The sequence below is a fragment of the Entelurus aequoreus genome, linkage group LG06 (genome assembly GCF_033978785.1).
Source record: "Entelurus aequoreus isolate RoL-2023_Sb linkage group LG06, RoL_Eaeq_v1.1, whole genome shotgun sequence".
NCBI lineage: Eukaryota > Metazoa > Chordata > Actinopteri > Syngnathiformes > Syngnathidae > Entelurus > Entelurus aequoreus.
Window position 1 is genome coordinate 39,529,096 of NC_084736.1, and position 20,306 is coordinate 39,549,401.

At 39.0% G+C, this 20,306-nt stretch overlaps 1 protein-coding gene across 2 annotated transcripts; it reads right to left on the reverse strand.

The window, feature by feature from the left end:
• Positions 1 to 292: 292 nt before the first annotated feature.
• On the reverse strand, positions 293 to 15,990 carry ppil3 (peptidylprolyl isomerase (cyclophilin)-like 3). 2 transcript variants are annotated; one of them, XM_062049513.1, is made up of 6 exons: positions 15,760 to 15,882; positions 15,607 to 15,681; positions 3,731 to 3,824; positions 2,632 to 2,699; positions 2,438 to 2,556; positions 293 to 660 (listed from the first exon to the last, which is right to left on the reverse strand). In XM_062049513.1, the coding sequence occupies exons 1-6, from the start codon at positions 15,778 to 15,780 to the stop codon at positions 534 to 536; spliced, it is 504 nt and encodes a 167-aa protein (XP_061905497.1). In that variant the 5' UTR covers positions 15,781 to 15,882; the 3' UTR covers positions 293 to 533. The 2 variants fall into 2 exon arrangements, with proteins under 2 accessions (XP_061905497.1, XP_061905496.1); XM_062049512.1 differs by having other exon boundaries at positions 298 to 660; positions 15,873 to 15,990.
• Between the last annotated feature and the right edge of the window lie 4,316 nt (positions 15,991 to 20,306).

A 20,306-nucleotide genomic window follows, 5' to 3' on the forward strand; every position in this document is an offset into this window, starting at 1 on the left:
TGATCCATTGTTTATAAATACAATACATTAGTGTATAAGTGCAAAAGTATTATTGCATAATTTTGTATGCATATTTAGTATTGACTCTTATAGAATATGGGAACTCATTTGTGCACAAAACATAAGTTAGTTTTAGATCATCCGATACTGTACACATGAATTATATCTAACAACACATAACCGACAAAGCCTTTAAGGTCTTAATAACAAATATTGTCTATGCACATTATTTTAAAGTATGTTATATTTAATTCAAGCACATTCTCTGCATTTGACATTAATGCACACACAAAACAACACCGAATGGAATTTAACACAACAAAAGCAGGGTATGCTTTTATTATGAATACTATATAATATATTTTTGTTAAATCTTATATTAAAACTTGAAACGGTGCGATTTAAATGAAAAAAAGATGGCAAAAATGACACATTTTCCAAATGTACAGTTTATCAATAACAATTAAAATAATACAACCTATTTACTTCTAACTGAACTCTATCTTCCTGTTGCTTTCTTCATGTGGTCGAATCTACCCAGCAAAGGGGTTGGCGTGGATCGTTACGTCTTTAATCCGACTTTCCGTCAACGGCCGGAACGTCTTTTCGTGTACAGGAAGTTTCTCCAGCTCGTCCAGCGATTCCATGCCGTCGATGATCCTGAAATTGAACGTGTGACATTTTCGTGAAAGGTATAACTTTGAGATGTGACACCTGCGAATGAAGCGAGTCTTTTGGGAGCGTTTTTTTATGCATGTGCAAATTTAGCATCAACAATTGCTCACTCTTTTAAATAATATACAAAACCCAAAAGCAGTGACGTTGTCACGTTGTGTAAATGGTAAATAAAAACAGAATACAATGATTTGCAAATCCTTTTCAACTTATATTCAATTGAATAGACTGCAAAGACAAGATATTAAACATCCATACTGGAAAACTATTATTTTATTTTTATTATTTTTGCAAATATTAGCTCATTTGGAATTTGATGCCTGCAACATGTTTCAAAAAAGCTGACACGAGGGGCAAAAAAGACTGAGAAAGTTGAGGAATGCTCATCAAACACTTATTTGGAACATCCCACAGGTGAACAGGCTAATTGGGAACAGGTGGGCGCCATGATTGGGTATAAAAGCAGTTTCCATGAAATGCTCAGTCATTCACAAACAAGGACGGAGCGAGGGTCACCACTTTGTCAACAAATGCCTGAGCAAATTGTCCAACAGTTTAAGAACAACATTTCTCAACCAGCTATTGCAAGGAATTTAGGGATTTCACCATCTACGGTCCGTAATATCATCAAAAGGTTCAGAGAATCTGGAGAAATCACTGCACGTAAGCGATGATATTACAGACCGTAGATCCCTCTGGCGGTACTGCATCAAATAGAGACATCAGTGTGTAAAGGATATCACCACATGGGCTCAGGAAGACTTCAGAAAACCACTGTCAGTAACTAGATTTGGTCGCTACATCTGTAAGTGCAAGTTAAAACTGTACTATGCAAAGCGAAAGCCAATTATCAACAACACCCAGAAACGCTGCCGTCTTCGCTGGGCCCGAGCTCATCTAAGATGGACTGATGCAAAGTGGAAAAGTGTTCTGTGGTCTGACGAGTCCACATTTCAAATTGTTTTTGGAAACTGCGGACGTTGTGTCCTCCGGACCAAAGAGGAAAAGAACCATCCGGATTGTTAAAGGCGCAGAGTTGAAAAGGCAGCATCTGTGATAGTATGGGGGTGTATTAGTGCCAAAGGCATGGGTAACTTACACATATGTAAAGGCACAATTAATGCTGAAAGGTACATATAGATTTTGGAGCAACATATGTTGTCATCCAAGCAACATTATCATGGACGCCCCTGCTTATTTCAGCAAGACAAAACCAAGCCACGTGTTACAACAGCGTGGCTTCGTAGTAAAAGAGTGCAGGTACTATACTGGCCTGCCTGTAGTCCAGACCTGTCTCCCATTGAAAATGTGTGGCGCAATATGAAGGCTAAAATATCAGAAGGGAGACTGTTGAACAACTTAAGCTGTACATCAAGCAAGAATGGGAAATAATTCCACTTCAAAAATGTGTCTCCTCAGTTCCCAAACCTTTACTGAGTCTTGTTAAAAGGAAAGGCCATGTAACACAGTGGTAAAAATGCCCATGTGACAACTTTTTTGTAATGTGTTGCTGCCATTAAATTCTAAGTTAATGATTATTTGCAAAAAAAAAACAAGTTTCTCATTTGGAACACTAAATATCTTGTCTTTGCAGTCTATTCATTTGAATATAAGTTGAAAAGGATTTGCAAATCATTGTATTCTGTTTTTATTTACCATTTACACAACGCGACAACTTCACTGCTTTTGGGTTTTGTAATTATTTCTACATGGATTCATTTTTCGGGTTCACAATTCTGATGGGTGCCAACAATGCACATACTTTCCAAACACGGTGTACTTCATGTCCAGATGTGGCTGTTTGGCGTAGGTGAAAAAAAACTGGGAGCCGTTTGTGTTGGGACCGTTGTTTGCCATGGAGACCACTCCTCTAACGTTATGCTGGGTGAGGGAAAAAAAGACAATTTTACACCCGCAAAGCAGGCAAAAAGTGAAATCAGCAAAAATCCCACAAACTTTTAAATGCTCGCTGAACTCATCTTCAAACTTGCGTCCCCAAATACTCGTCCCCCCTTTGCCAGTGCCTGCAAGATTTCACACACATGGATGGAGGGAATATCATATTAAATATTGTGAGTCACAGCATTTCCCACCTAGGCCTTCAGTGATGTCCTACTTAGTCTGACTTCAATAAATACAATATACAATAATACAATAAAATACAATAATTTATGTCGCCACATGACCACGGCTTGAAAAATACTACACAGAAACACACGTGTGCACTACTGGGCATTGAATCCCCTCAATTTGTCACCAGTGTACAAAACGGGCTATTTTTTGGCGCATTTAAAAATCAATAAACCCGCATCCGACGTGGTACTGTCAAAACTAAAATAATTGTAAAAAACATTGAATGTGAAAAAATATATTTGAACTCACAATACCGCTCGTAGTTGGTTGATTCGAGTGGAAGTGGCAGGCAAACCATTTCACCGCCAGGACAGCTTAACTCGTTTCTGGGGTCGGCAGACCTCATCTCACAAGATCTAGTCTCTCTTTAAATATCCTTCTTGAAAATGCCCTTCCAAATATATATCTGCCACCTAATCAACATTTTGCTCTGCTTCTTTGTTGGTTAAAAAAGTGAGTGCCGCTGATTTCTCCGCTGGCCGGGTATGGCTCCGGTGCCACTTACTGCTTTCGTAAATCACAACTTGTGATTGGATACTTGGGAGTGACAAGTGAGCATCCAACCACAGCCGCGTTCAACGTAAGGCTACCTAGATGGGCTACTGTCAACAACTCGTGATCTGATCGCTACTGTCTGTTAACTGAACGTCCTTTGTTCGTTTACACTAATGTTGGTTCAGAATGTCTCCGGCAGAATTCATACAGCGCTGGCAACAAGCTAGCTGAATTCTGATTGGATAAAAGCACTAACTTAAAAAACAGCAACACTGGAGCCTAATATGACATGAAGACAATATGATGAATACTTGTATATATTTATGAAAAAGTAAATAAAACATAAAAATGAACTTTTATTAATTTATGATCATGATTTATGTTCGGCCTGACGGCACACCACTGGTGATAGAGTGTATTCTCCTACCTGTCGGGTCTCCGGTTTGCACCATGAAGCCTTTAATGTTGCGGTGGAAGATGCAACCTTTGTAGAAGCCGCTGGCACACAGAGCCAGGAAGTTCTTTCAAAATAAAACAGTGAACACATTAGGATGCTTTTACAAATTAAAGCTACTAGGGTTATCAAGAAATATCCATACTTTGATAGCAACAAGCAAGAACAAGGTTGTTTTATGGCACATTGCAAACATACAATGAACAAAAAAAACAGCACAAATGGAAAAACAAAGCAAAAAGGCATACAATGTTGATTTGAATAAAAACAAAAAGCCTTTTTATTTTCCTCTTTCAATACAAATGACATGACGTTCATAATGAAATAATGTTTGTTTTATAGACTTGAAGGCTCCACGCCACTGCTGTTCTTTTTACAATACAATTGACTATTATTTATGACCATATCTATAAGGACAATAATGTCTATTTAGGTATACTGGGAGAATATACAACACTACTGTTCTTTTTGTAGTCGCTTGGCAGCTGAGACTACAGTTTTGATTATGTGCAAAAAGATGTTGATCTTAAATTTTGGACACTTATTTGAAACAATTTTCAAAAAAGTAGTTAATTCAAAAGTACTTGGGTTTAGTTTTTTGGTTTGTTTCATCGTGGTATTGGATAAGTATTGAAAATCGTTGAAACTCATAGGTTTCGACTACTGTAGCTTTTAATTTTGCCCGCCGAACATCAGCCAAATAGGCTTGATGAAACCATCCATCCATCCATCCATCTTCTGCCGCTTATCCAAGGTCGGGTCGCGGGGCAGCAGCCTAAGCAGGGAAATCCAGACTTTCCTCTCCCCAGCCACTTCGTCCAGCTCCTCCCGGGGGATCCCAAGGCGTTCCCAGGCCAGCCGGGAGACATAGTCTTCCCAACGTGTCCTGGGTCTTCCCCGTGGCCTCCTACCGGTTGGACATGCTCTAAACACCTCCCTAGGAAGGCGTTTGGGTGGCATCCTGACCAGATGCCCGAACCACCTCATCTGGCTCCTCTATATGTGGAGGAGCAGCGGCTTTACTTTGAGCTCCCCCCACATGGCAGAGCTTCTCACCCTATCTCTAAGGGAGAGCCCCGCCACCCGGCGTAGGAAACTCATTTCGGCCGTTTGTACCCGTAATCTTGTCCTTTCGGTCATAACCCAAAGCTCATGATCATAGGTGAGGATGGGAACGTAGATCGACCAGTAAATTGAGAGCTTTGCCTTCCGGCTCAGCTCCTTCTTCAACACAACGGATCGATACAGCGTCCGCATTACTGAAAATGCCACACCAATCCGCCTGTCGATCTCACGATCCACTCTTCCCTCACTCGTGAACAAGACTCCTAGGTACTTGAACTCCTCCACTTGGGACAGGGTCTCCTCCCCAACCCGGAGATGGCATTCCACCATTTTCCGGGCAAGAACCATGGACTCGGACTTGGAGGTGCTGATTCTCATCCCAGTTGCTTCACACTCGGCTGCAAACCGATCCAGTGAGAGCTGAAGATCCTGGCCAGATGAAGCCATCAGGACCACATCATCTGCAAAAAGCAGAGACCTAATCCTGCAGCCACCAAACCGGATCCCCTCAACGCCTTGACTGCGCCTAGAAATTCTGTCCATAAAAGTTATGAACAGAATCGGTGACAAAGGGCAGCCTTGGCGGAGTCCAACCCTCACTGGAAACGTGTCCGACTTACTGCCGGCAATGCGGACCAAGCTCGGACACTGATCGTACAGGGAGCGGACCGCCACAACCAGACAGTCCGATACCCCATACTCTCTGAGCACTCTCCACAAGACTTCCCGAGGGACACGATCGAAAGCCTTTCCAAAGTCCACAAAGCACATGTAGACTGGTTGGGCAAACTCCCATGCACCCTCAAGGACCCTGCCGAGAGTATAGAGCTGGTCCACAGTTCCACGACCAGGACAAAAACCACACTGTTCCTCCTCAATCCGAGGTTCGACTATCCGGCGTAGCCTCCTCTCCAGTACACCCGAATATACCTTACCGGGAAGGCTGAGGAGTGTGATCCCACGATAGTTGGAACACACCCTCCGGTTTCCCTTCTTAAAGAGAGGAACCACCACCACGGTCTGCCAATCCAGAGGTACCGCCCCCGATGTCCACGCGATGCTGCAGAGTCGTGTCAACCAAGACAGCCCCACAGCATTCAGAGCCTTAAGGAACTCCGGGCGGATCTCATCCACCCCGGGGCCTTGCCACCGAGGAGCTTTTTAACTACCTCAGCAACCTCAGCCCCAGAAATAGGAGAGCCCACCACAGATACCCCAGGCACTGCTTCCTCATAGGAAGACGTGTTGGTGGGATTGAGGAGGTCTTCGAAGTATTCCCTCCACCGATCCACAACATCCGCAGTCGAAGTCAGCAGAACACCATCCGCACTATACACAGTGTTGACAGTGCACCGCTTCATTTCCTGACGCGGCGGATGGTGGTGCAGAATCACTTCGAAGCCGTCCGGAAGTCGTTTTCCATGGCTTCCCCGAACTCCTCCCATGTCCGAGTTTTTGCCTCTGCGACCGCTGAAGCCGCACACCGCTTGGCCTGTTGGTACCTGTCCGCTGCCTCCGGAGTCTTATGAGCCAAAAGAACCCGATAGGACTCCTTCTTCAGCTTGACGGCATCCCTCACCGCCGGTGTCCACCAACGGGTTCTGGGATTACCGCCACGACAGGCACCAACTACCTTGTGGCTAGGGATGATACTCGAAACCGGTTTTCCCGGTTGTTCGATAAGAAAAGAACCGAGTCCTTGGACTCGAATCCCTTTTTGAGAACTGGTACCCGTTATCGAGACCACTATAGTAAAGAAAAAGAGTTGGTTCTTTATTCGAATCCCTCGGAACGAATCCCGTCCCGACCAGAAATGCTCCGTGTGACATCACAAGAAATGGCGTCATGTAGCTCAGTCATTAGGCGCAGATAGCGAAAGCAGGAAAAAAATGGACAGGAAAAAGCGCTCCAAGGTGTAATAAAGTTCAAAACAAAAGGTATAATCCAATGAATAACTTTACTGAGAGATTTGAGCAAACACATGAAGAACACTTTTACGACCAACCGGAAACATAGCAACCAGGCTAGCAACGCACCTCCTTTACGGCAGCTGTCGCAACGTTCTTAAAGCAACCGCAGCACATACATATATGACATCTCCCTTTTTTAACTTTTGTTTTTCTTTCCTTGTAAACAAAACTAAATCACACTGTATATGTGTTGTCAGTCTAATTATAAATAATGCAGGCGAGGCGTGTTGGCTGAGTTCTTGACGTTTACTTTCACAGCGTGCTCATTCTTAGCTGCTGGGTGACGATATGCAACACTTTTCGCGGCTACCGCGCATGCTCGTCACTCCCGTTGCATGCTGGCTCATAACATCTTTCCCCCTACAAAGAAATAATGTTAACTCAATAAAGTGTATTTCTTTTTTTAGCTTTAACTTTTCATTTTTTAGCATTGTAGCCACATTTGCAATGAACTTTTCTCTTCATAGAATTTTCTTTCAATAAAGAAATAAAGTGCAAAAATGTCAAAGCATCATAACAAACAGTTATGTCAAATAGCAGCAGAAGTGCACTTTTTGGAGAGCTGTATTATTTTCAGTTTTGTGCCCAAGGGACTGATATTATTTAACACTATATTACTATTTATACACCTATAGTGATCACAGAGACAGGTTGTTTTTGTGTTACTGTATATATTTGTTTTTCTGAAAAATCCCACTTAATATACTTTGGGTAACAACAGTCAATATTTATTTATTTTATTTTATTTTTTTAGGGGGGTAACAGTCAATATTTATTTATTTATTAGATTAAATTGTTTTCTTATATAATAAAAGTGAGCTTTTGTTAAACCAAATATTGTGTGTTTTTTTCCATATACAACAACCTATCTGGACTCGATAAGAGAATCGATAAGGAATCGGTTCGATAAGAGGATTCGATAATAGGCTCGAACTCGATAATTTCTTATCAAACATCATCCCTACTTATGGCCACAGCTCCAATCAGCCGCCTCGACAATAGAGGTGCGGAACATGGTCCACTCGGACTCAATGTCCAGCACCTCCCTCGTGACACGTTCAAAGCTCTTCCGGAGGTGGGAATTGAAACTCTCTCTGACAGGAAACTCTGCCAGACGTTCCCAGCAGACCCTCACAATGCGTGTGGGCCTGCCAGGTGTGTCCGGCATCCTCCCCCACCATCGCAGCCAACTCACCACCAGGTGGTGATCGGTAGAAAGCTCTGCCCCTCTCTTCACCCGAGTGTCCAAAACATGAGGCTGCAAATCCGATGACACAACTACAAAGTCAATCATGGAACTGCGGCCTAGGGTGTCCTGGTGCCAAGTGCACATATGGACACCCTTATGTTTGAACATGGTGTTTGTTATGGACAATCTGTGACGAGCACAAAAGTCCAATAACAAAACATCACTCGGGTTCAGATCCGGGCGGCCATTCTTCCCAATCACGCCTCTCCAGATTTCACTGTCATTGCCAACATGAGCGTTGAAGTCCCCCAGTAGGACAAGGGAATCACCCGGGGGAGCACTTTCCAGTACTCCCTAGAGCAGGGGTCACCAACCTTTTTGAAACCAAGGGCTACTTCTTGGGTACTGATTAATGCGAAGGGCTACCAGTTAGATACACACTTAAATAAATTGCCAGAAGTAGCCAATTTGCTCAATTTACCTTTAACTCTGTTATTATTAATAATTAATTATATTTATCTTTGTGGAAACACTGATCATCTTAATGATTTCTCACAATAAATATATATAGAAACAGATAAATATCAATATGCAACACTTTATTTTTATATTTTCTCTAAGTGCACATTTTTCAAATTGAACATTTTCAAATGATCACTTCTAAGACAGTCTTGTGAAATCACAATATCCCATTTTAACTAGCTAGCCACTAACATTTTTTAACAAATCATGAATTACTTTGCACCATGTTTGTACAAATAATAACTCATGTAAAATACAAAAGTAAACTCTCAAATTTTTAAATCATGTCACACTTTGAACTGGACACCAAATCTGTTATCTGTTTCTTTGTCAGTTAGTGGGAAGCCTGGCATTGCATGCTGTTAACTAGTGTGTTGTACTCTGGTGTGTAACTTGACACTGCAACTCTGAGTGAGTCTTGCAGATGTGCATCAGTGAGGCGTGTTCTGTGTTTCTTCTTGATGAAGTTCATGTCAGAAAAGGCTGATTCACAAAGATAAGATTTTTCCTCATTGTTTGCGGAACCTTCTTAATCTTTTGGACATATTTTCACAGCAATCTGGCCTTAAGCTTAATTATGATAAATGTAAAATGTTAAGGATCGGAAATCTAAAGGGAACGTCCTTTCGAATGGAATGCAAAGTGCCTGTTTTGTGGACAGATGGACCAGTTAACATACTTGGTGTTGTTGTCCCAGAAAATCTGGAAGATCTAGGCTCAGTAAATTATGATAATCGACTAAGAAAGTCCCACTGGGAGGAGGCCCCGCGGCAGGCCAAGGACCAGATGGGGGGATTACATCTCCTCTCTGGCCTGGGAACGCTTCGGGATTCCCCAGGAGGAAGTCGCAAATGTTGCTCTGGAGAGGGAAGTCTGGGGGTCTTTGCTGGAGCTGCTGTCCCCGCGACCCGATTCCGGATAAGCGGTTGAAGATGGATGGATGGATGGACTAAGAAAGCTGGACAAAATTATGCAATTATGGAAAGGGAAATCCCTAACCTTGTATGGTAAAATGTCTATTGCCAACTCGTTAATTATTCCTCAATTTATTTATTTGTTTTTGTCATTACCAGCTCCATCACAAAACTTTTTTAAGATTTATGAGCGGAGGGTCTTCGATTTTGTCTGGAACGGCAAACCAGAAAAGATTAAAAGAAAGGTTTTGTACGAAGAGTATGAATATGGGGGCCTGAAACTTCTCAACCTTGAAGCTATGTGTCTGTCTTTAAAAGCATCAATTGTTCCAAAGATGTATTTTAAACATTGAGTGGTACACAAATGTCCTGTTGGACAAAAAACATGTACTGTATCAAAATAAATGGTATCCTTTTTTACAAGTGATCCCCTCCCAGAGAGTCTGCTGGGAAACATGGCGGGGTTCATAAAGGAAACAATCCACTCATAGTGGTGTTTTCAATTTTATGTGCCAGAAAAAAGAGACGATATTTTGCAGCAGTTAATATGGATGAACTCTAATATTGTAATAGATGGAAAGCCTTTCTTTTGGAAAAATATGTTTGAAAGAGGAATCATTTTTATCAATGATATTATCAATGAGAATGGTAAAATTATGAAGTATGATGAATTTAGAGCTATGTATGGTGATGCTTGCTCAAGCTTGTCATTTTATCAACTAACTGGAGTAATTGGGAAAAGATGGAAACAAATAATTAATTATGGAACTACTAAATTATTAGTTTGTAAACCTCTAATAAGAAATTCTAGTTGGCAAAAAGGAACTAAAATATATAGAAAAATATATAATTTTTATTTAATAAAGAAATCTTTGAAGGCTGTCTCATACAACACAAATGGAAAATGGGAGGACTTTTTTGACTGCCCGTTGCCATGGGATGCCATATTCAAACTAATCTATAAAACCACTATCGATGTGCAAAATCGTTATTTTCAAATTAAAATTATTTTTAACTTCTTACCCAAAGGGAAAATGTTAAAATTATGGAATATGACAGAGTCAGATGATTGCCGATTTTGTTGTCAGGAGCCTGAATCCACCCTGCATTTGTTTTGGTATTGTCATATTGTGTCTTTGTTTTGGGTGGAAGTTGAAAAAATGTGTTTAAGGATTGGTTTGTTTATGAAGCTTAATGTGGTTTCTGTTATTTTAGGAGAGTTCATTGACAATCATGATTTAGTCAATTTAATTATAGTATTCGGTAAAATGTTTATTTTTAAGGCCAAAAACAGATATTCACTTAGTATTACTTTCTTTAAAACATTTATTCAGTATTTTCCAGAGGTGTGGACTCGAGTCACATGACTTGGACTCGAGTCAGACTCGAGTCATGAATCTGATGACTTTAGACTCGACTTGACAAAATGTAAAGAGACTTGCAACTCGACTTAGACTTTAACATCAATGACTTGTGACTTCACTTGGACTTGAGCCTTTTGACTTGACATGACTTGCTACTTTCCCCAAAACCAAAAGTTTAAAAAGTTATTTGGGAGCGCTCCGTAGCTTTCATTTTGTACGTGTCTGTCTATCAGCGTGTGTGCTGCGTGTCAGCGTGTGTGCTCTCAGTACAACAGCCAATCAAATTAGATCTACATTGTTTTCATCACACAGCATTCATCCAATCAAATTGCAGGACAACCAATGAACAAGAGTTGTCAAACAACGCGCCAGTGAGAAAGATTTATACCAAAGTTGGTTTCGTTCGGGTATAAAAACTACGACTTGGTCAACAAAAAACGAATTGCCGGATGCAAATCACGCAGTTCGAATATTACAGACGGAGACGCAACAACTTCCAACTTCGTTCGACATTTGAAGTTGCACAAAGAAGGGTAAGTTTTGAATGTAAGCTAACGTTTATTGGCTAAGTAACATGACTTTTATTTGCTGTGTAGTTAAATCAGTGAGGCTGTAAACTCACTGCTAACGTCATAACCATAGACATCTTATAAGTAGACGCAGCATCGAGCGCTACTGCTTACTGGCGCAGACGAGACGCGGGGCCGCCATCTTGGAGTGGTGATCCGCTCCACTCAGTGCAATTCATTTGGCAGGAGCAATGAACTGTCAGCGCATTTAATTCATTTTACCTCACTGAATACCACTCGTTTTCACGCGCTTTTTTGTCATACGTGTCGCTATGATAACGGACACATGTTTTATTATTCATAGTTTGCTTAACAGTAATAGAATATTCTTATATGCTATAAGTGACCAGACGTCCGAGATCAAAACTGGGAATATAAGCCCAGAGAAGGGGGAAAAAAACGGTCAGCTATTTTTAAGTTGAAGAAACAATATAATTACGTTATATATACATGCGTATATCCTACATAAACAATGTATGAATACATTAGATATCTATATATCTTATAGACCGTATCTCTGTTGCTGCAGCAGCAGAGAGTTTATTCTGTCTTGACACTTTGTATTGATATTTTGTATTACATTCTTCCCTTAAATGATAATGTTTACAGTGATTGTTATATATGTATTTTTTATGTATGTCGCTTTGGATAAAAGCGTCTGCCAAATACTTAAACATATATAAACACCTGAAAGTCTTTATATCAGCTAAAACCACCAATCTGTTTCACTGGATTCAGAATAAATCCAAATGCTGTCTTACCCAACAATGTTAGTATTTGAATATTGTTACTTGAAGACTTATTCCTGGTTACAATTATACTGTTAAGAAAGTATTGTCTTATATTTTGCCTAAAATGAGAATGCATCATAATCAGTGGCGGCTGGTGAATTTTGTTTTAGGTGGGGCTGAAAGTTTGTAAACCAAACCCCTGTAGGGGGGTCATCCTCCCCCAGAAGATTTGTTTGTGATTTTCACATACAAATATTGAAGATCTTTGCTCCTTCTTAACTCTGTGGTAGTGTTATTTTCATAAAATACAACCAAAAGTACATTAATGTTAAATCTTACTTGTAAAAAGTAATCCCCCGATTCCTATTTTCAACAGTCCGCTCATTTGAGCAGGAAAACGCTGAACACCAGCCCGGCATCTTTGTTTTCAGTTTAGGCTGCTCGCCGGCTCCTCATCACCACTTCAAGATGCAATTTGCTCGCGTCACAGCAACCAATACTGCGTCTACTTATAAGATGTCTATGGTTATAACATCATTTCAAACACAGCAATATGTTGCGTCCACTGCAGTTTGCTTCCTTATTCATACTTTTTGTCAAGTGATTTTTTTAAGCAGGGTTGCATGAGGTACCTATACTTAACGTTACGTTAGTCAATGTATCACACACAGTAACATAACACTAGACGGCGGTCAGCAGCACCGCATATTTTAGCCACCTACAAAAAGACAAACATAGTCAAATAAAGGTCAGTTAAAATGTATACTATATTAAGAATATGTGTACATATTGCATAGGGCCCTGACATCTAAAAAGTACAACTCTGTTCATTGTTATGTTCATGTATTTGTTGTGTTTTTCATGTGTACGCACACATAAACACACATACAGTATGAGATGAGATCAATGAGATAAGGTAAGAACAGAATAGAAACTGCAGTGGAAGTAGTTACAATGCAATATGCCATGGAAATACAATGTTAACACTTTTGTACAAATAAGTACAGTTGCACTTGTTTTTGCAAATGTGTTTATTCTGTAAAGGAATGAGTTAAATGTTTAAAATTGTTTAAACTATTAAAATGACTGGTTAATAGTGCTATTATGAATTGCAATGTCAGTACTATTTTTTTTCCTGCTATTTCAAATGCACTTGTTTTAATAAATAAATACAGCGGTTTAAAAGCATACACAATCTGTGTAAAAATATTAGTCTGTGGTTAAAGGACTTGAAAGGACTCGAAACTCAAAATGCAGGACTTGTGACTTGACTTGAGACTTTCCAGTCTTGACTTTGGACTTGACTCGGGACTTGCCTGTCTTGACTCGGGACTTGACTCGAGACTTGAGGGCAAAGACTTGAGACTTACTTGTGACTTGCAAAGCAATGACTTGGTCCCACCTCTGGTATTTTCTAACTTTAGAAAGTTACATGGTTGAAAACGATAATGATGCCAAAAAACATTTAAAAAAAGATGAGAAGTCCTCAAAGGCTTATTTTGAAAGTATAATTATGTTTATAGATTATATGATATCTGTTGTTGTGTTCCCTAATTTGAGTGACCTGGACATAATCTGGACTGTACATAAATGCTTATTTTGAAAATGTAATTTTGTTTATAAATTATATGCAATCTGTTGTGTTCCCTATTTTTTTTCTGTGTACATAAATGAAGGTGTGTGTTGCTGAGTCCGACTTGGACATTATCTGGACTGGGCCTGGTTTAAAAAACCCTTTAAACAAATCTAATTTCATTGACAACCTGGTCTGTTGAAGATAAGGCCCTTTTTTAAAAAATAAAATAAAATAAGATAAATAAATAAAAAACATTTTCTTGGATAAAAAAGAAAGTAAAACAATATAAAAATAATTACATAAAAAATAGTAATTAATGAAAATGTTAGTGGACCAGCAGCTTATACAATCATGTGTGCTTCAGGGACTGTGTCCCTTGCAGATGTGTTGTCTATGTTGTGGGAACCAGAATATTGATAGCAGAAAGAAATAACCCCTTTTGTGTGAGTGGGTGTGGATGAGTGTGCATGGGGGAGGTTGTTTGGGTTGATGCACTGATTGAAAGTGTATCTTGTGTTTTTTCTATGTAGATTTAATTTTTTTTTTTTTTTTTAGAACTCGTCTGGTCCTTACGGGCGACCTGGTGCCCGCGGGCACCGCGTTGGTGACCCCTGCCCTAGAGTGTATCCAAAAAGGGTGGGTACTCTGAACTGCTGTTTGATGCATAAGCACAAACAACAGTCAGGACCTGTCCCCCCACCCGAAGGCGGAGGGAGGCTACCCTCTCGTCCACTGGGTTGAACTCCAACGTGCAGGCTTTGAGCCGGGGGGCAACAAGAATTGCTACCCCAGCTCGTCGCCTCTCACTGCGTGCAACGCCAGTGTGGAAGAGAGTCCAACCCCTCTCGAGAGAACTGGTTCCAGAGCCCTTGCTGTGCATCGAGGTGAGTCCGACTATATCCAGCCGGAACTTCTCTACCTCGCGCACTAGCTCAGGCTCCCCCCCCCCCCCAGCGAGGTGACGTTCCACGTCCCGAGAGCTAGCTTATGTAGCTGAGGATCAGACCGCCAAGTGCCCAGCCTTCGGCTGCCGCCCAGCTCACAATGCTCCCGACCTCTATGGCCCCTCCCATGAGTGGTGAGCCCATTGGAGGGGGGACCCACATTGCCTCTTCGGGCTGTGCCCGGCCGGGCCCCATGGGGACAGGCCCGGCCACCAGGCACTCGCCATCGTGCCCCAACTCTGGGCCTGGCTCCAGAGGGGGGCCCCGGTGACCCGCGTCCGGGCGAGGGAAATTTGAGTCCTTGTTGATGTATTCCCATAGAAGTCTTCGAGCTGCTCTTTGTCTGATCCTTCACCTAGGACCTGTTTGTCTTGGGAGACCCTACCAGGGGGCATGAAAGCCCCCGGACAACATAGCTCCTAGGATCATTGGGACACGCAAACTCCTCTACCACGGTAAGGTGGCAGCTCAGAGAGGAGTTGATGAAACCATTCAAACATTATTCACTGTTACAAGCGGCCCTCTGATGGCAGCCATAACTGCCATGTGGCCCTCAATGAAAACCACTCTGACATCCCTGATGTAGTTGAATAGCCCTGGATTACTGAAATGACGTTATCGTGATAACTTTTAAAATCTACAATTAAGTTAAATGTTGATATTGTGCCAGATGAGTAAGTACATTCTTGCTCTTTTGCTGTTAAGATTTTAATAATACATATCAGCTTTTTTGTGATTATATTCAGTGATATCATCACACAGTATTCCATTAATATTTCCCTGGCAGTGGCAATAAGTACTTAAAATGATTATCTTTATTAATATTTCATCAATGTTGTGGACTTTGATGATTAAACATGCATGAAGGAACTCTTCCGGTTGGCGGATTTAACCACCAGGACGTAAATGAATACAAAGTGTCGTGATTGGTGAATTAGTTCCTTCACAAGTAGTTGTATGTGGCCCTAAACTAAACGTCAACAATGGCTGAATAATTGCACTCACCTCGCACGACTTCGGTGCACGTTCACAAAATAATTCAATCTTGAAGTCTCCTAGATCCGAGTGAAGAGTAACAGCCTGCACAAAGAACGACATAAAATATGCACTTTAAGCAGCAATATTACGAGTCAATCTTGTTGATTAACGCCAAACAACCTGTGCGTTACTTCTACACATCCTAACTAACAACCGAAAACGAGCATATACATTCACGAAAAGTAATAATGTCGCTAGTTTTGCTTATGAAATATTACATTCCAGCAAGTTACCATTTTCAACTGAATGAGGTTGTGTGAGTGCGTCGGCGAAACGTGTCCGTGTGAGAGCATCTACGGTTGATGCTTGTTTCCGGGTATATTAAAACGTCTTTTAAATGGCCAAAATAAATGACACCTAATTACAACATATGCATTCATAAATAATTTAAATAGTAATTTGACACAGAGTACCTGAACTAAACACGTATTTGTTTTAACCTGTTTTATTGAATGTACTCAATAACACGCATTAAATATTAATGTGTAAAAAAAAAAAACGATTCTTATTATTCTAATAATTATCAAATGGATAACATGGCTAAGAAATAATGCAAAGAAACAAGACAAAAACACTAACACTTACTCATGCACACACACGCTTTTTTGTGCTAATCACAAATATTAATACTTTAACAATAAAGTAATAATGTCGCTAGTTTTGGTTATGAAATATTACATTACAGCAAGTTACCATTTTCAACTGAATGAGGTTGTGTGAGTGCGTCGGCGAAACGTGTCCGTGTGAGAGCGTCTACGGTTGATGCTTGTTTCCGGGTATATTAAAACGTCTTTTAAATGGCCAAAATAAATTACACCTAATTACAACATATGCATTCATAAATAATTTAAACAGTAATTTGACACAGAGTACCTGAACTAAACACGTGTGTTTTTACCTGTTTTATTGAATGTACTCAATAACACGAATGAAATATTAATGTGTAAAAAAAAACAACCGATTCTTATTATTCTAATAATTATCAAATGGATAACATGGCTAAGAAATAATGCAAAGAAACAAGACAAAAACACTAACACTTACTCATGCACACACACGCTTTTTTGTGCTAATCACAAATATTAATACTTTAACAAAGTAAAAAACAACTCATCCTAATGAAACACAATTTAATAAATCTATAAATAAGTACTTAAATGTATCGATATTTGATTTAATGCAAAGTACATGTATTTATTTAATAGTAATTTAATAATTAGATGTATTATCTCATAAACCTGTGTCTTTGCCTCATGAATTTATTTTATCCGTAAAACTCAGCAAAATGATTAATTAAATCATGAAATCAATAATTAAATTAATTATTGAAATATTCTGTTGAAATAATCAAATGCACTTTTACATTAACTCAATTATTGACACACTTAATAACACATGTATTTAATTCCAATGATTATTAATGACAGATATAATTAAATATCCTCAGTTTAATTATTTTTTTCCAACTTGATCCTGGCAGTCATTATTCAGTGCACTAAAGATATAGAACAAATACACAATAGTATATCGATAAAACAAAATATGCTTTAGAAAAACATTAAAAAGTGAAAAATAAATTAAAAAATGTACAAGCATACAACACAAACAGACTGTCAATCATTACAGTATGTGCTTTAGAAAAAAAAAACATTTTTAATTTATTAATATATGCAAACAATGAATTTGAAAATAAAATTGTCCTGCAGCCGAGCTTCTCCATTAAAAATAGCTGCACATTGTCTGTGAATCAAGAGAATCCAGGCATTTTATTTCATCTCTTTTTGATTTCACTTTATTGGTAAATAGAAAAAAAGAAAATCTGAAAAAAAAAACGTATATCCATCAAGCTGCTACATCAACAGACATGTTTGATTGGTTAAGCAATTATGTTGGTTAAATTGAATTCATTTGACATAGTCCAGGAGTAACATCAGTAATATCAGCGCCCATCACAGAATATTACTAACAAATAAAACATAAACATTGATTTTATTCGCACATCAATTCAAGCTTGGCTTTGCCTGAATGCAATAGTCATGTTTAGTATTGCTTCATTTCATTGAATATTTGTGTATTTTCCAGTTTTGCTATGTGTGTTTGTATTGCATTTTGTGCAATAAAGACAAGACAAACAAAGAAGTTGTAAGAGCCTACATTCCTGGAATATTACAATATCAACAAATATCTAGACGAAGCTTTTTATGATTAATATCAACGGGGGAAAAAACAACCAATCACGACATCAACAGAGCCATCACGTGACCGCTGATCACCGTAGTAGAAAAAGATAGACTTTGCCGCGTTTCAGGGCCAAAACGTCAATAAGTGTACATAAAAACATCACCAGCACGTGGAAACGGAAGGAGTTAAGGCAAACTGGCCAACTATTAGACTGTACCTACTCGTCTTTTTCTCACTACGACTGCAGATATTTCACTTCTTGTGCTTCTGGTGAGCGTCCAACACTAATGTACAAAAGTGTCTTCATTTCCGCTTTCCCCCCCCCCCTCAACTATGGACGTGTTTCTACACTTTTATAAAACAGGCTGGCCAAAAAAACGTGTGCGATTCTACAAGGAATTAGCCAAAGCCCCTACAGGTGACTGCGCATACACCTTTGCGCAGGTCCCGTCTTATCGCGCACCTCTTCATTTTTTGTAAACACACTGTAAAGAAAACATCTGCAGATTCGACAGGAAATATAAATAAACTGGCAGCTTTCTCATCAGAATTCTACCGTAAAATCTACGTAGTTTTTTCCTACAAATCACTGCAAATAGCAAATTGGTACTAAGGTTTTTTCAGCTTTTTTACTGTAAATGGAAACATGGTAGCACTGTTATTTGTCAATAAAATACCATATTACTGTGAAATGTATTTTGCTGTGCATTACTGTAAGAAGAAAAATGCTACCACTGTTTTGCAGGTAAAATTCTGGCAACTTAGCGACCAGTTTTTACCGTAAAATCTCCGGTCGTTGTTACAGAGAATCACTGTAAATTTAAAAACGGTACTGCTGTTACCTTTACGGTAAAACCTACCAATTTACATAAAAAATACAGTAAATGGAAAATCGGTACTACTGTTATTTATACGGTAGTTTGTTTTTTACCATAAAATCCCCAGTTGTTGTTTTGACAATGAATTATTGTAAATAGAAACACAACACCTCGGTTATTTTAACAATAAAATTCTGGCGACTGAGCTACCAGTTGTTTTTGTTTTTTTACTGTAATATAAAAATTTTTTTAAGTGAATTACTGTAAATGGCAAAACGGTACCACTGCTTTTAAGGGTAAAATTCTGGTGACTGAGCTACCAGTTTTTTATTTTTTTACTATATATTTTTTTCTTCAGTGAATTAAGGTTAAAGTTTGGCGACTGAGCTATGTTTTTTTTAACCGTAAAATCTACAGTAAATATTTCTCCAGTGAATTACTGTAAATTAAAAAAATGGTACCACTGTTATTTAAAAAAAAAAGAAGAAGCTTTTTACTGTATAATGTATGGTTGCTTTTGCTGTACATTATTGTAAGTGGAAAAATGCTACCATTGTTTTACTGGTAAAATTCTGGCAACTTAGATACCAGTTTTTACCGCAAAATCCCCAGTCGTTTGTACAGTAAATAGAAAATCGGTACCACTGTTACTTCTACGGTAAAATTTTGGCAATTGAACTGCCAATTTTTTTTTACCATAAAATCTAGTCACCGTTCTTTTATAGTGAATCACTGTAAATTGAAAAACGGTACCGCTGTTAGTTTCACGGTAAAATCTACTGATTTACAGAAAAATACAGTAAATGGAAAACCGGTACAACTGTTATTTATACGGTAGTTTGTTTTTTACAGTGAAAAGTTGTAGATTTGACAATGAATTATTGTAAATAGAAACACGACACGACGGTTATTTTAACGATAAAATTCTGGCGACTGAGCTACCGGTTTGTTTGTTTTTTCACCGTAAATATTTATTTTTTCCCAGTGACTTACTGTAAATGGCAAAACGGTACCACTGTTTTTTAAGGTAAGATTCTGGCGACTGAGCTACCATTTTTTTGAACGGTAGAATCTACAGTAAATGTTTTTCTAGTGAATTACTGTAAATTAAAAAATGGTACCACTGTTTTACTGGTAACATTCTGGCAACTTAGCGACCAGTTTTTACCGTAAAATCTCCGGTCGTCGTTTTTACAGTGAATTACTGTAAATGGAAAATCTGTACCACTGTTATTTTTACAGTAAAACTCTGGCAATTGAACTGCCACATTTTTTTAACAGTAAAATCTACAGTAGCCGTTCTTTTGCAGCGAATCACTGTAAATTGAAAAACGGTAAAGCTGTTACTTTTACTGTAAAATCTACCGATTTACAGAAAAATACAGTAAATGGAAAACCGGTGCTTACTGTTATTTATACAGTAGTTGTTTTTTTACCGTAAAATCCCCAGTTGTAGTTTTGACAATGAATTATTGTAATTAGAAGCACGACACCACTGTTATTTTAACGATACAATTCTGGCAACTGAGCTACCAGTTGTTGTTTTTTACCGTAAAATAAAAAAAATTCAGTGAATTACTGTAAGTGGCAAAATGGTACAACTGTTTTTTAGGGTAAAATTCTGGCGACTGAGCTACCAGTTTTTCTTGTTTTACTATAAAATAAAAA

Coding starts and splice junctions, on each gene's coding strand:
- ppil3 (XM_062049512.1), bottom strand. CDS start 15,932: ATGCTCTCACACGGACACGTTTCGCCGACGCACTCACACAACCTCATT. Junction 15,682..15,872: donor ACCTCATTCAGTTGAAAATG/GTAACTTGCTGG, acceptor TTCTTTGTGCAG/GCTGTTACTCTTCACTCGGA. Junction 2,557..2,631: donor AGTTCAGCGAGCATTTAAAA/GTTTGTGGGATT, acceptor TCCCTCACCCAG/CATAACGTTAGAGGAGTGGT.